The sequence below is a fragment of the Bubalus kerabau genome, chromosome 2 (assembly GCF_029407905.1).
Source record: "Bubalus kerabau isolate K-KA32 ecotype Philippines breed swamp buffalo chromosome 2, PCC_UOA_SB_1v2, whole genome shotgun sequence".
Taxonomy (NCBI): Eukaryota; Metazoa; Chordata; class Mammalia; order Artiodactyla; family Bovidae; genus Bubalus; species Bubalus kerabau.
In genome coordinates, this window is record NC_073625.1 from 43,015,689 (window position 1) to 43,030,665 (window position 14,977).

The 14,977-nt window shown below is 41.8% G+C and overlaps 1 protein-coding gene across 1 annotated transcript in view; it reads left to right on the forward strand.

Moving 5' to 3' along the window:
* The window catches only part of CSMD1 (CUB and Sushi multiple domains 1), a 1,679,419-nt gene that overhangs the window by 1,575,407 nt on the left and 89,035 nt on the right, over positions 1-14,977 (forward strand). Inside the window, exon 49 of the mRNA XM_055567572.1 lies at positions 2,076-2,261. Coding sequence (XP_055423547.1) covers positions 2,076-2,261 — 186 coding nt within the window. The remainder of the gene's footprint in view (positions 1-2,075; positions 2,262-14,977) is intronic.

Consider the following 14,977-nt stretch of genomic DNA (forward strand, 5'->3'; position numbering starts at 1 on the left):
GCAAGCTCTGGGAATTGGTGATGGACAGGGAAGCCTGGGGTGCTGCGGTCCATGGGATCGCAAAGAATCGGACAAGACTGAGTGACTGAACTGGACTGAACTCATACACACACACACATATGTACATGTACCCTCATGCACATATATACATATATACTCATATATATATATATATATATACACACACACATGTATGTACATATACACTCATACACATGCACACACATATATATATTTCAGATTGTTGAAATAGCTGATCATAAATTTAAGCATAAGAGAAACTTTAGAGTTTTAATTTTTCTAGAACTTTGATTCTTATCAGCACTACATTTTCTTTAACTCTTCTGATAACTCCCTATTGCATTTACTGAAGATTTTGATACAGAAAAAAAGAACAAAGACAGCAACAAAAAAACTCAGACTTAGCCGCAGGTGACCTGGGTGCTTATAGAGCAGAAGGAGGTCTCACTTGGGAATCAGGTCTGTTCTCCAGCCCCAGGTTTTAAACAAAGTCACTGTGCTAATCCAGGTGAATAATTCCATCTTTCTGACCCTCTTCCTTACCCATAAAATTATATGTTTATATAAACTGTTTCAACCAGTCGTTCCTGCTTTATCTTACTAGGTGTGTATTCTCATTGGAAGCTATGTGGGAAATATTTTAATTGATCTAAATTTAAAATCCATGATGCTTCAAAACCCATAACATCTTTGATGTTGATTGAATAAAAGAAGATCCTTAAATTAGTGATTGCAAAGATTTCCTTTGACAAGTGCTCCTGAGTTGTGTGTGTATTTGGGGGGATTCCTGTCTTATCACCTTCCATTACTATGGATTCTGTGTGTTCACTCACTCAGTTGTGTTTGACTCTTTGGGCCCATTAAGTGTAGCCCACCAGGCTCCTCTGTCCATGTGACTCTCCAGGTAAGACTACTGGAGTGGGTTGCCATTTCCTCCTCCATTGGATCTTCCCAACCAAGGGATCGAACCCACATCTTTTGCCTCTCTTGCACTGGCAGGCAGATTCTTTATCATTTACAATACCTGGGAAAACCCTGGGTTCCTTACTGTAACTTATTTAAATTCAGAGTTGTTTTTGTTTGTTTCATCTCATGGTAAATAAGTCTGGGTCAGAGCTAGTAAATTTAAGAAGGAAGTGCTTATAATAACTTCTCTGTTCATCTTACTAGTTGTTAAAAATTCCTTCTTTGGTACCACTTTCTTGCCCAACCTTTCAGGCTAGGGTGGTGGGAGGGGGGTTTAGAATGGGGGGCACACATGTATACCTGTGGTTGATACATGTTGATGTATAGAAAAAATCATCACAATATTGTGAAGTAATTATCCTCCAACTGAAATAAATTAACTAATTTTTTTAAAAAACTGGCTTGTGTGTCCATCTCTATAGGACTGAGCCTTCTGTTCTGAGTATCTCCCTTAATTCCTTAGTTTTGCAGCCCCTGCTTTTTGATTAATAGTTGATAAATTCACACATTTTATAACAATGGATGCATTGATGCTCTTAGCTAAGGTAATATTTGTCTTGAAACAAAATGTCCTGTGCTTTAAGGAAAATTAATCTTTGGCGAGTGGGGTGAGGGGACTTAAGCTGTGGGAGATTAAGACCTGAGGTGAGCTATTCCTAACTCTGAATCCAGTGAAATCTCAAACCCCAAGAGTCAGTATGGTGATAAATTTCTGATGGTAAAGATATTAATCTATGCTTCCTTCCCCATATTAAATGAAATATAGCACATTACACTGTTCTCTTCACCATGACCGTCTGATAATGTCCATGCGATGAATCTGAGAGCCATCAGACATACCTTCTGGAATAACACATTTTAAAGATACTGTATTTGACCCATCTTTCATTGTCTCTCATTAACTCTTAAGACCCAAACAACTTTGTAAATGTGCCTGTTTATGCCACACATGAGAAATGCTAATATTTAACAGTTTTTATATACCTTTAAGATGAGACACAGAAAAAGAAAAGAAGAAAATTTCATCACATCTTGTCAGAATAACCCTGAACTTGTCATTTTTTTGTTTTTTGTTTTTTTCTCTTCAGCTGTGTCCTGTGGAATCCCAGAGTCCCCAGGAAATGGTTCATTTACAGGGAATGAGTTCACACTGGACAGTAAAGTGACCTATGATTGTAATGAGGGCTTCAAGCTGGATGCTAGTCAGCAAGCTACAGCCGTGTGTCAGGAGGACGGATTGTGGAGCAACAGGGGGAAGCCCCCCACGTGCAAACGTAAGTGTCCAATGCTCTGCCTGGCTTCACAGATTTAAGGAGGAACAGATACATGGGTGAGAACTCTGGCCTCCACAGTGCAAGATCCTTTCCCTCAGCATATGAGCTTTTGTCTCTAGCTTGTGGTCACGTTACATCAGTCTATTCCATATCAGCCACTCTAACCATCAACATAACCTCTGCAGTCGTGAAGGTGGGTCATATGGAATCACGTTGGGTCCATCAGCACCTAGACCATGAAATGTACACAGAGAATCCTGGCCATGCTGCCATGTTCAGTTTGGAGAGATTCAATCAGGAGGTTATTGAGACATCAAGCACTCTACACAAAGTATTAAAACATAATTCAACACAAGTTTGCTCTGCATCTCCCATCTCACTGAGTTCCCTGAGGGTCAAGGTTGTGCCTGTCTATTTGTACATCACCTGCTCTGTGTAACACACTGATGCTCAATAAATGCATCACTGATTTGTGAAATAGGGTGAGTTCTCTGGAAAGCTATTAAGAGTATATGATGACATTCTAAAAAGAATCAGAAGTTTGGATTCATTCTTAAACTGTAGTCTTAAAAAACAATAATCAACTCCATAACACAAAGCCAAAGAGAACAAAAGTTCACACACACACACACATACACACACACACACACTTGTACATGCCCACACACACAGTGTACACCAAGCTTTTCATTGAAGCTATGTTAAACTAGCTTCAAATTGGAAATAATCTACCTACCTAGTTTCTAAAAATTGAAAACTACATAGTATTTCTACTTATACAGTATTTTTGCTCTTAAGATATTATATCAAAGTCTTCAATTATAAAATTAATTTATTGACTTTTTTATGTATAGTATTTTGGTCATGTTAAAATTATTTGAACTTTCTAGGTGTAAACATACAAATGTTTACAAAAATAACTTCCCTCCACAGGTTTTACTTTCCTTGCTGTCATTTTAACCTATGTTTTCCTTTTTTGCAAATAATCGTTGCATTTTCAGAGAGTCAGGAAGGTACCACTGAGACAATCTTCATCCCTCAATGCCTGACCACCACTGACCTTTTTACTATCTCCATAGTCTTGCCATTTCCAGAATGTCGTAGAGTTTGGAATCACTCAGTAGCCTTTGCAGACTGGCTTCTTTCACTCAGTAATATGCCTTTAAGATTCCTCCATGTCTTTTCATGACTCAATGGCTCATTTATTTTTAGCGAAATAAAATTCCACTGTCTGGATGGACCACAGTATATTTATCCATTCAACTACCGAAGGGTATCTTGGTTGCTTACAAGTGTTGGCAATTATGAGTACAGCTGCTATATACCTCTGTGTGCAAGGCTTTGTGTGGACATAAATTTTCAACTCCTTTGAATAATTGTAAGGGAGCATGATTGCTGGATCATATAAGAGTATATTCAGTTTTGTAAGAAACCACCAAATGTCCTCCAAGGTGACTGTGCCGTTTTGCATTTCCACTGGCAATGAATGAGACTTCCTGTTGCTCCACACCCTCACCAGCATCTATGCTGTCAGTGCTGCGGTTTTGATAGTTCCAGTACGTGTGTGCTGGTACCTCTTTGTTCTAATTTGCAACTCCCTGATGACACATGATGTAGAGCATCTTTTTACATGTTTATTTGCCATCTGTCTGCCTTCTTTGGTGAAGTTTCAAATTAGGTCTTTTGCACATTTTTATTTTTTTATTTGTTTTTATTTTTTTAATATAAATTTATTTATTTTAATTGGAGGTTAATTACTTTACAATATTGTATTGGTTTTGCCGTACATCAACTTTTGCACATTTTTAATCAGAACATTCATTTTTTGTTGTTGTTGTTGAGTTTTAAGAGGTCTTTGTATATTTTGGATAAGACTCCTTTATCAGTTCAGTTCACTTCAGTTCAGTCACTCAGTCGGGTCCCACTCTTTGCGACCCCATGAATTGCAGCATGCCAGGCCTCCCTATCCATCACCAACTCCCGGAGTTCACTCAGACTCATGTCTATCAAGTCAGTGATGCCATCCAGCCATCTGATCCTCTGTCGTCCCCTTCTCCTCCTGCCCCCAATCCCTCCCAGCATCAGGGTCTTTTCCAATGAGTCAACTCTTCACATGAGGTGGCCAAAGTACTGGAGTTTCAGCTTTAGCATCATTCCTTCCAAAGAAATCCCAGGGCTGATCTCCTTCAGAATGGACTGGTTGGATCTCCTTGCAGTCCAAGGGACTCTCAAGAGTCTTCTCCAACACCACAGTTCAAAAGCATCAATTCTTCAGCGCTTAGCCTTCTTCACAGTCCAACTCTCACATCCATACATGACCATAGGAAAAACCATCGCCTTGACTAGACAGACCTTTGTTGGCAAAGTAATGTCTCTGCTTTTGAATATGCTATCTAGGTTGGTCATAACTTTCCTTCCAAGGAATAAGTGTCTTTTAATTTCATGGCTGCAGTCACCATCTGCAGTGATTTTGGAGCCCCAAAAAATAAAGTCTGACACAGTTTCCACTGTTTCCCCATCTATTTCCCATGAAGTTATGGGACTGGATGCCATGATCTTCGTTTTCTGAATATTGAGCTTTAAGCCAACTTTTTCACTCTCCTCTTTCATTTTCATCAAGAGGCTTTTTAGTTCCTCTTCACTTTCTGCCATAAGGGTGGTGTCATCTGCATATCTGAGGTTATTGATATTTCTCCCGGCAATCTTGATTCCAGCTTCTGCTTCTTCCAGCCCAGCATTTCTCATGATGTACTCTGCATATAAGTTAAATAAACAGGGTGACAATATACAGCCTTGACGTACTCCTTTTCCTATTTGGAACCAGTCTGTTGTTCCATGTCCAGTTCTAACTGTTGCTTCCTGACCTGCATACAAATTTCTCAAGAGGCAGATCAGGTGGTCTGGTATTCCCATCTCTTGAAGAATTTTCCACAGTTTATTGTGTTCCACACAGTCAAAGGCTTTGGCATAGTCAATAAAGCAGAAATAGATGTTTTTCTGGAACTCTCTTGCTTTTTCCATGATCCAGCGGATGTTGGCAATTTGATCTCTGGTTCCTCTGCCTTTTCTAAAACCAGCTTGAACATCAGGAAGTTCATGGTTCACATATTGCTGAAGCCTGGCTTGGAGAATTTTGAGCATTACTTTACTAGCATGTGACATGAGTGCAATTGTGCAGCAGTTTGAGCATTCTTTGGCATTGCCTTTCTTTGAGATTGGAATGAAAACTGACCTTTTCCAGTCCTGTGGCCACTGCTGAGTTTTCCAAATTTGCTGGCATATTGAGTGCAACACTTTCACAGCATCATCTTTCAGGATTTGAAAAAGCTCAACTGGAATTCCATCACCTCCACTAGCTTTGTTCGTAGTGATGCTTTCTAAGGCCCACTTGACTTCACATTCCAGGATGTCTGGCTCTAGGTCAGTGATCACACCATCGTGATTATCTGGGTCATGAAGATCTTTTTTGTACAGTTCTTCTGTGTATTCTTGCCACCTCTTCGTAATATCTTCTGCTTCTGTTAGGTCCATAACCATACCATTTCTGTCCTTTATCGAGCCCGTCTTTGCATGAAATGTTCCTTTGGTATCTCTGATTTTCTTGAAGAGATCTCTAGTCTTTCCCATTCTGTTGTTTTCCTCTATTTCTTTGCATTGATCGCTGAGGAAGGCTTTCTTATCTCTTCTTGCTATTCTTTGGAACTCTGCATTCAGATACTTATATCTTTTCTTTTCTCCTTTGCTTTTCATTTCTCTTCTTTTCACAGCTATTTGTAAGGCCTCCCCAGACAGACATTTTGCTTTTTTGCATTTCTTTCCTATACAGTGTCATGAACCTCAGTCCATAGTTCATCAGGCACTCTATCTATCAGATCTAGGCCCTTAAATCTATTTCTCACTTCCACTGTATTATCATAAGGGATTTGATTTAGGTCATACCTGAATGGTCTAGTGGTTTTCCCTACTTTCTTCAATTTCAGTCTGAATTTGGCAATACGGAGTTCATGATTTGAGCCACAGTCAGCTCCTGGTCTTGTTTTTGCTGACTGTATAGAGCTTCTCCATCTTTGGTTGCAAAGAATATAATCAATCTGATTTTGTTGTTGACCATCTGGTGATGTCCATGTGTAGAGTCTTCTCTTGTGTTGTTGGAAGAGGGTGTTTGCTATGACCAGTGCATTTTCTTGGCAAAACTCTATTAGTCTTTGCCCTGCTTCATTCCGTATTCCAAGGCCAAATTTGCCTGTTACTCCAGGTGTTTCTTGACTTCCTACTTTTGCATTCCAGTCCCCTATAATGAAAAGGACATCTTTTTTGGGTGTTAGTTCTAAAAGGTCTTGTAGGTCTTCATAGAACCGTTCAACTTCAGCTTCTTCAGCATTACTGGTTGGGGCACAGACTTGGATTACTATGATATTGAATGGTGTGCCTTGGAAACGAACAGAGATCATTCTGTCATTTTTGAGAGTGCATCCAAGTACTGCATTTCGGACTCGTTTGTTGACCATGATGGCTACTCCATCTTCTGAGGGATTCCTGCCCTCAGTAGTAGATATAATGGTCATCTGAGTTAAATTCACCCATTCCAGCCCATTTTAGTTCGTTGATTCCTAGATGGTAAGGAGCAGTGGCTGCACTTTGCTGGGGCAACCGTGAAGAGATACCCCATGCCCAAGGTAAGAGAAACCAAAGTAAGACGGTAGGTGTTGCAAGAGGGCATCAGAGGGCAGACACACTGAAACCACACTCACAGAAAACTAGTCAATCTCATCACACTAGGACCACAGCCTTGTCTAACTCAATGAAACTAAGCCATGTCCATGGGGCAACCCAAGACCGGCGGGTCATGGTGGAGAGATCTGACAGAATGTTGTCCACTGGAGAAGGGAATGGCAAACCAGTTCAGTATTCTTGCCTTGAGAACCCCATGAACAGTAGGAAAAGGCAAAATGATAGGATACTGAAAGAAGAACTCCTTAGGTCAGTAGGTGCCCAATATGCAACTGGAGATCAGTGGAGAAATAACTCCAGAAAGAATGAAGGGATGGAGCCAAAGCAAAAACAACACCCAGCTGTGGATGTGACTGGTGATAGAAGAAAGGTCCGATGCTGTAAAGGGCAATATTGCATAGGAACCTGGAATGTCAGGTCCATGAATCAAGGCAAATTGGAAGTGGTCAAACAAGAGATGGCAAGAGTGAATGTCGACATTCTAGAAATCAGTGAACTAAAATGGACTGGAATGGGTGAATATAACTCAGTCCTTTATCAGATGTGTCTTTTGCAAATTTTTTCTCCTGGTCTATGACTGGTCTTCTCATTCTCTTGACAGTGTCTTTTGCAGAGTTTTTAATTTTAATCAAGTTTAGCTGATCAGTTCTTTCTTTCATGGAGCATACCTTTTATCTTGTGCCTGAAAAAATTGTCCCCAAAATCAAGGTCACATAGATTTTCTCTTGTGTTATCTTCTAGGAGTTGTGTGCTTTACATTTGGGTGTTTGATCCATTTCAAATGAGTTTTTCTAGAGGGTGCCAGCATTTATTTTTGCATGTAGATCTCCAGTTGTTCCAGCACCATTTGTTGAAAAACTATCTTTTTTCCATTTGTATTGACTTTTGATCAATTGTCAAAAATCAGCTCTGTTTATGTGAGGGTCTCAGGCTCTCTCTTCTGTTATGTTGATCTCTGTGTCTATGTCATGCTGTCTCCTCATTTCTGTTTTTACTAGGAAACTGACTTAATAGAAAAATTTTCAGTTTCCTATAAAATCCATCCTGTTTGGGATTGTAAATATCTCTAGGTACATATTTGATTTTAGTGAAAATGTCCAGGTAGACATGGATACCTCTGTTCTCTTTAAAGCTATAGGGAAATCATTTTGCTTGAAGATAATACAGCTCATTGGGGGTCACAGACACACAGTCCCTGTGGTATTTATTTTAACCATGGAAGCTTTATCCTTAGCTTAACTGAAAGGTGTCTCTCACGGGTGCCTGTTCTTCCTCAGGATAGAGAAGTGAACATGCACAGTCAGTCCGTCACTATAATGCCAGTTCGGTTCTTCCTGAATATATGTAGGACAGAATGCCTTTCAGTATAAACACAGACTTTTTCTTTTTTTTTTTAATATCTGTATGAGTCATGTTTATGTTAAGGCAACTCTTCATTGGGTACAACAATGCACAACTACACCTTCATCTCAAAAATTCTAATACAAGTGGTTTATTGTTGTTTATAGCCACTCAGTTGTGTCCGACTCTTTGCAACCCAATGGGCTGCAACACACGAGGCTTCCCTGTCCTTCACCATCTCCCAGAGTTTACTCAGATTCAGGTCCATCTAGTCAGTGATGCCATCCAACCATCTCATTCCTCTGTCATCCCCTTCTCCTGCCTTCAATCTTTCCCAGCATCAGGGTCTTTTCCAGTGAATCAGTTCTTAGCATCAGGTGGCCTAAGTATTGGAGTTTCAGCTTCAGCATCAATCCTTCCAATGAATATTCAGAACTGATTTCCTTTAGGATTGACTAATTTGATCTCTTTGCAGTCCAAGGGACTCTCAAGAGTCTTCTCCAGCACCACAGTTCAAAAGCATCATTTCTTTGGTGTTCAGCCTCCTTTATGGTTCAACTCTCACATCTGTACATGACTACCAGAAAGACCATTGCCATATATGGACATTTCTCAACAAAGTGATGTCTCTAGTTTTTAATACACTATCTAGGTTTATAAAAGTATTTCTTCCAAGGAGCAAGCATCTTTTAATTTCATGGCTGCAGTCACCATCTGCAGTGGTTTTGGAGCCCAAGATAATAAAGTCTGTCACTGTTTTCATTTTTTCGCCATCTATTTGACATGAAGTGATGGGACCGGATGCTATCTTAGTTTTCTGAATGTTGAGGTTTTAGCCATCTTTTTCACTCTCCTCTTCCTTCCAATAAATAGATTAGCATTCTAGATATTCACCATGAGTGTTAACTATGTGAGAATTATGAGAAAAAGAAGCACAACATAGCTTTTTGAGTCTCGGGTTGAGGATGGAGAAAGAAGAGGCTCAAAGAGAGGGAAGCAGACAGCATTTCTTGAATTCCATTGGGAAAGTGGGTGAGGTCTCCCTCTGGGCATGGGGAGTCTGAGAGTCACTCTTAACAGGAGACCTGAAGGTGCCCTAGCTCACCTGTGCTCTGCCAGGACCTCAGCCTGACTGTCTGCACGGGGTTTTGGACAGACAGAATGATGTAAGCTCCACGGGAGAGATGACAGACAGACGTAGAGGAGGTAACGTGAGTGCCTGGTCAGTCTTTATGAAGGAGACAGTGCTCCCATGGGGACTGAGCTAGGTCTGCTGAGATGACAGTGATCATCTACACTCATGATTTGAGTGGTAACTCTAAACACTTGTCTATGTTGCATCATATAGTGATACTAACAGTCCTCTGGAGAAGGTAGTGTTTTCTCCTCTTGCTAAATTCATACAAAGTAAATAACTGAAATATCCAAAGTAAATAACTGAAATATCACATACATTTGATAGGTCACATCATGAAAACGTCTGGGGAAGCATTTTGTTGTGGTCACGGTGTCCTGTTGGAGGTCCCCTGCTACCACCGGTAAAGCCATGTGGTGACCATTTGGTTTGGCACCAAAGCTCTGGGCATCCCGGAAGGACAGGGGTCGTGACCTCCCCAGGCCTGCCTGGGGACCCAGTGCATTGTGCTGCCGCCTGAGCGCAGGCCCTTCATCTCATGAGCCCGTAAAGAGACAGCTTAAATAACAAATAGATCTCATGATAAGCGGGGGTGATAAGGAGAAGACATATGAGAGTTCCCACACTTGTGAAATACGCCCAGAGATCAGACGTCCTAGGATGTTCCTGGCTACCCACAGCCAAGAAGAGAGCTCAGAACCACAGTCTGGACCCCCAGTTCGCTCCTCCGAGCTATCCTCCTCCCGCCCCACATTTGCTGCATCATGTCCCATCACCTCCACCCACTCTACCCAGTACACTCATCTGCCCGCTCAGGCCCCACATACACCAAGTCACCACCAACAGTCTCCTTCCACACAGCCACGGGCTCCTCATTTAAGCACGTACAAATCACAACATGACACTTCACTGCTTAAATCCTCCCAGGAGTTTTCCTGGCAATTAGGATGAAATTCATTAATTTGATTATTTTGCACTCACTTCTGCAAAAGGCAGATATTATGGAGAGGCCACCTAGGAACCTGAACCAGCTTGACCAAGCGGAGACATAGGTTCGATCCCTGGGTCAGGAAGACCCCCTGGAGAAAGAAATGGCAACCCACTCCAGTATTCTTGCCTGGAGAATCCCATGGACAGAGGAGCCTGGTGGGCTACAGTCCATGGGTCACAAAAAGCTGGACATGGCTTAGTGACTAAACCATCACCACCACCTGGGAACCTGCCCCAGCTCATGTTTGAGACTGATGCCTATTTAGGCATTAAGAGGCACACTATATGGATGATAGCTCATGTAAGACTAGTCTTAGACTCCCGTATCTTCCAGGCTAGATGCCCAAAGCTTTACACAAATTGACCCTTTTAATTCTACTGAGGAAGGCAGTTTTGTTATCCCATCATCTAGATATGAACCAGGATGAAGTGGTTACGTTGACCAAACCCACAGACAAAGTAGCCGAGTCATGGTTCGGTTCCGGGAGACCCTATTCCTAAACTCCGTGTTGTTCTGCCTCTTGGAATTGATTTCTCTCATGATTTTTAAGTCTCATAAAAACCAAGAGCATAAACAGAAGGAAAAGGTGCTACTTTAATCTAACATATAATTCATTCTAAAAAGTATTAAATAGCTGATGGTAAGGAGGGAGTAAAGTTATGTTTGAATATTGTAGCAGAACCAAGTGATTTCAAAGACAATGTATATTTATGCCTAAAATTTTCTGTGAAAATCAGGAATGAGAGGTCTTTGGCAGTTCAAAGGCACATGTTACATCAATTAAGAGAGCTGCTTTATGCTCACATAAAGCATTATGTTACGGCACATAGAGTGGTTTCATTTATGAATATATTTGATTTTTCTGTTTTAAATGCACATCTAGATGTGCAACTGCTTTAAAGTTGTAATGAAAAAATTAAATAACAAAACAGTTTCTTACATACAGATGAGGTCCCCAGCCTAAGAAAGTTCAGTTAAATGATTGTTAAATGGGAAAAAGCCAATTTGTATTTTAAAGCCTTTTTTGACACTGACTGGTACTTGTTCAGTAGGACAGGAAGATAAATATATTTATAGTACAATGGGAAATCAACCTTAAATTTGCTAAGTACAGTCTCAAACTTTCAAGTATTTTTCCCTTTGTTTATTAGACTTCATTAAAATTCCTTGGTGTTCAAAGGCTGGAAAATCTATTTAACTTTTTTGAGGGGAGGTTTATTTTTTTCACATTTTTTAAATTGAAGAAATTGAGCAGAGTAAGCATAAAACTTTTCCTCTTAGTCAGAAAGTTTGGTTACTATTAAATTCTGAGATGTGCATTTCCCCAAGGCCAGTTCCTATGTTGGTAGGACACAGTTTGTATAAGTTTCTTTAGCATCTGAATAATATGTAGATCAGTACTGGAACCTCAAGAGATAAGAAGCACTTCAGCTTTGATAAGTAGTAACTGTAAATGGCAAATAAACTGAGTCCATGTTGCCCTTGGGTTTACTAGAATGAAGATTATAATAAATAACTGCATTTCAGTTCACATGCATCCCCCAGTTGTACAAATCTCAGGGCAGACGTTTGAGGTTCATTCTTTCCATTTTAATTATTTACTGAAGCTGGATTTGGACCATTGACGGCATAAATGATGCTCATGCCGTGATGAAGTAGGGAGAGCAGCTGGGATGAGTGTCCCAGGTCTGCTGGTCTGACAGTGATGAGCAAATGTGCTCCTCGCCCTCTGCTTTCAGGAGAAAAACAAAACCACTAAGATTACCTGCCAACAGTAAACAAAATCCCAATGTGCAGGGGACTTTTCCCTCTTTCAGTTAAAGTTATCAGAGAGACAAGTTTTTCATTAATAATTTATTAAGGACCTGCTCCACCTTGGGCACCATGAGGATATTAAGTGATTAAATCCAAGGTATATACATTTAAGGAAAGAAGGAGTAAATTAAAGCCACACGAAACAGCTTTATATCATCTGTAAATAGCCCAATGGAGGAACAAAGACTGCACATAAATTATCTATTTGTACATATGTATGTCTGCACTCACTTGTCTGTAAAGAATTTATACACACAGTCATGTATAACACACATATATGTATGCATGTGGTGTTGTGCTGTGCCTAGTTGCTCAGTCATGTCTGACTTTCTGACCCCATGGATTGTTTCAGGCTCCTCTGTTCATGGGGATTCTCTAGGCAAGAATACTGAAGTGGATTGCCATTCCCTTCTCAAGGGGATCTTCCCAACCCAGGGATCGAACATGGGTCTCCTGCATTGCAGGCAGATTCTTTACTGTCTGAGCCAATGTTGAGATATTTATCCCTTTAGCCCCTCAAAACATGGCCTTATCATACTTGTGTTTCTTTATTAGTTATTTCTGTTTTATTTCTGTTTTTTTTTTTATTTCTGTAGAGTTCCAGTTATATCGTCATTTAACAATTGGATGAGCGTCATTTAATCATAGATTGTATTGCTAAACTGAGCATCAGACCAGCTGTTCACCTGTGCTGTGGACTTTCTCTCTGTGCTGAGCACTTGCTGAGCACTCACCCGCATTCCATCTTCAAGTCTCTGTAACAAAAAGTCACCATTGTTACTGCCATCCTCGGGGGGCACATGAGTGCCCACCCAGGGCTGCAGGGAACCCCAGCCAGAGTCAGGCCTGTGGCTTGGCCCTCGGCTGCCAGCCACGTGGTGCTGGACCACTGTGTCCTGTGTGTGCGGTGGCTATAGAGGGTCCTTCTTGCCTGCACTGGGCCTTGACAAGAGATATCAGTAAAGATGTTAGCAAAGCTGTGGGAGGAAGGCCAGGCCACCCCTGATCTGAATGCAAATTCATCATGGCAAGCTACAAATGCATTTCTAAAATTATGTATTAAAGCTCTGTGGGGAGGAGTGGTGAAACCTCTGTGTGCAAGCTGTGAGCCCTTAGCTCTCTCCCAAGATTGCGGTCAGCTGTGAAATGAAAGCCCAGATCAAAGGGGCATTTTTTTTTTTTTAAATTGGAGGACAGTTGCTTTACAGTGGTGTGTTGCTCTCTGCCAAACACCAACACCATTCAGTCATAATTATACTTCAACCCTCTGTCTCACCCCACCCCATGCCTCTAGGCCGTCACAGAGCACCGAGCTGGTCTCCCTGTGCTCTATGGCAGCCTGCCGCCAGGGAACTACTTTAAGCACGGTGGTGTCCATGTGTCAGTGCTGCTCTCTCAATTCGTCCCTCCCTCTCCTTCCCCAGCTAGCTGTGTGCACCAGTCCATTCTCTGCGCTGCAACAGGCAAGACAGGCAGGTGGCCCAGGGGCGAGTGCCCCTTCCCAAGGCCCAGTCTCATCCTCGGGGCTCTGAGACCTGTTCTTGTGCCTAGTGTGGGCTCAGGAAACGGAGGGAAAGGAGGGGAGGGGGACGCCCTCCCACTCCTGGACAAGGTGTTGGTGGATCGCAAGTACCTCATTAGCCGGCATGAAGTGGCGAGCGGCTCACTGACTGTAGGGCCGGGTCCAGCCGCTCACCCTCCGGAGGCAGCATTCTGTGGGGCGGGTGTGGGCTCTTCCAAGCAGGGCAGGCCTCTGCCAGTCTGCAGAAGCTGCTTACTGGGGACCACCAGTGGGTGACAAACCTCTCTGCTGCACATTGTGGGGAAAGACCGTCTTAAGGCTGCATCTCACTGTTGTGCAAACTTTTCACATTCTTTTAGGACTGTGATGCTTTGGGGGAAGTAAGCTGTTTAAAGGACTCAGATTCTGTCATTTCAGTTGTGTTTTCAGCCCTTTATTTTCAGGGCCATGTATGTTCTACTCTGTATAATGTTCCCATCTCTTTTATTTCATTTCCAAAGATTGAATATAGGTTCCTCTAGCTTTTTGCATTTTAGTTAGAATTGTGAACTATGAACAGCTCCCCGTGGCTCCCTGATAAATATGAGAAAGTGAGGTTTGCACAGAGGTTGAAGAATGGGAAATGCAGGATTTGTGGGACCCAGGTCCTTTAAGGCCCCTGAGCACCGGCTGCGTTTGTTATTCCTCTCCACATTAACACTGCTCAAGGGCAGGTGTAGCTTTGGTTCACTTCTGTAAGTTTATAAATATTTCTAGAATGAATGAATGAATGGACCATCCGCAGTGTGGTCTGATGCCACTTAATTTGCTCGCTCTCTTTCCCTCATTTGTTGTTCTTGTCAAACACCTGACCACTTCTCAGTGCAGGACAGTGGTCTCCTCTCAGAAAGGAGCTGCATGGGGCCCCTCTTTCAGACCCCTCTGAAGACCATATATCATCAGTTCCAATGAAGACTCAATGACCTGAAGTGACTTGCAGTGAATTTAGTTTAGAAAACACTCCTAAGTCAGAAAGGCTGGGTCACCGTGAAACCCCTCTTACATGTTCTTTTTACAGACACTTGGATTAGAGGTACTACTTTCAGGGACTTCCCTGGCTGTCCCATAGTTAAGACTCAGTGCTCTCACTGCTGGGGCCCCAGGTTTGATCCTTAGTCCAGGAGCTAATCTCCCACAGGCTG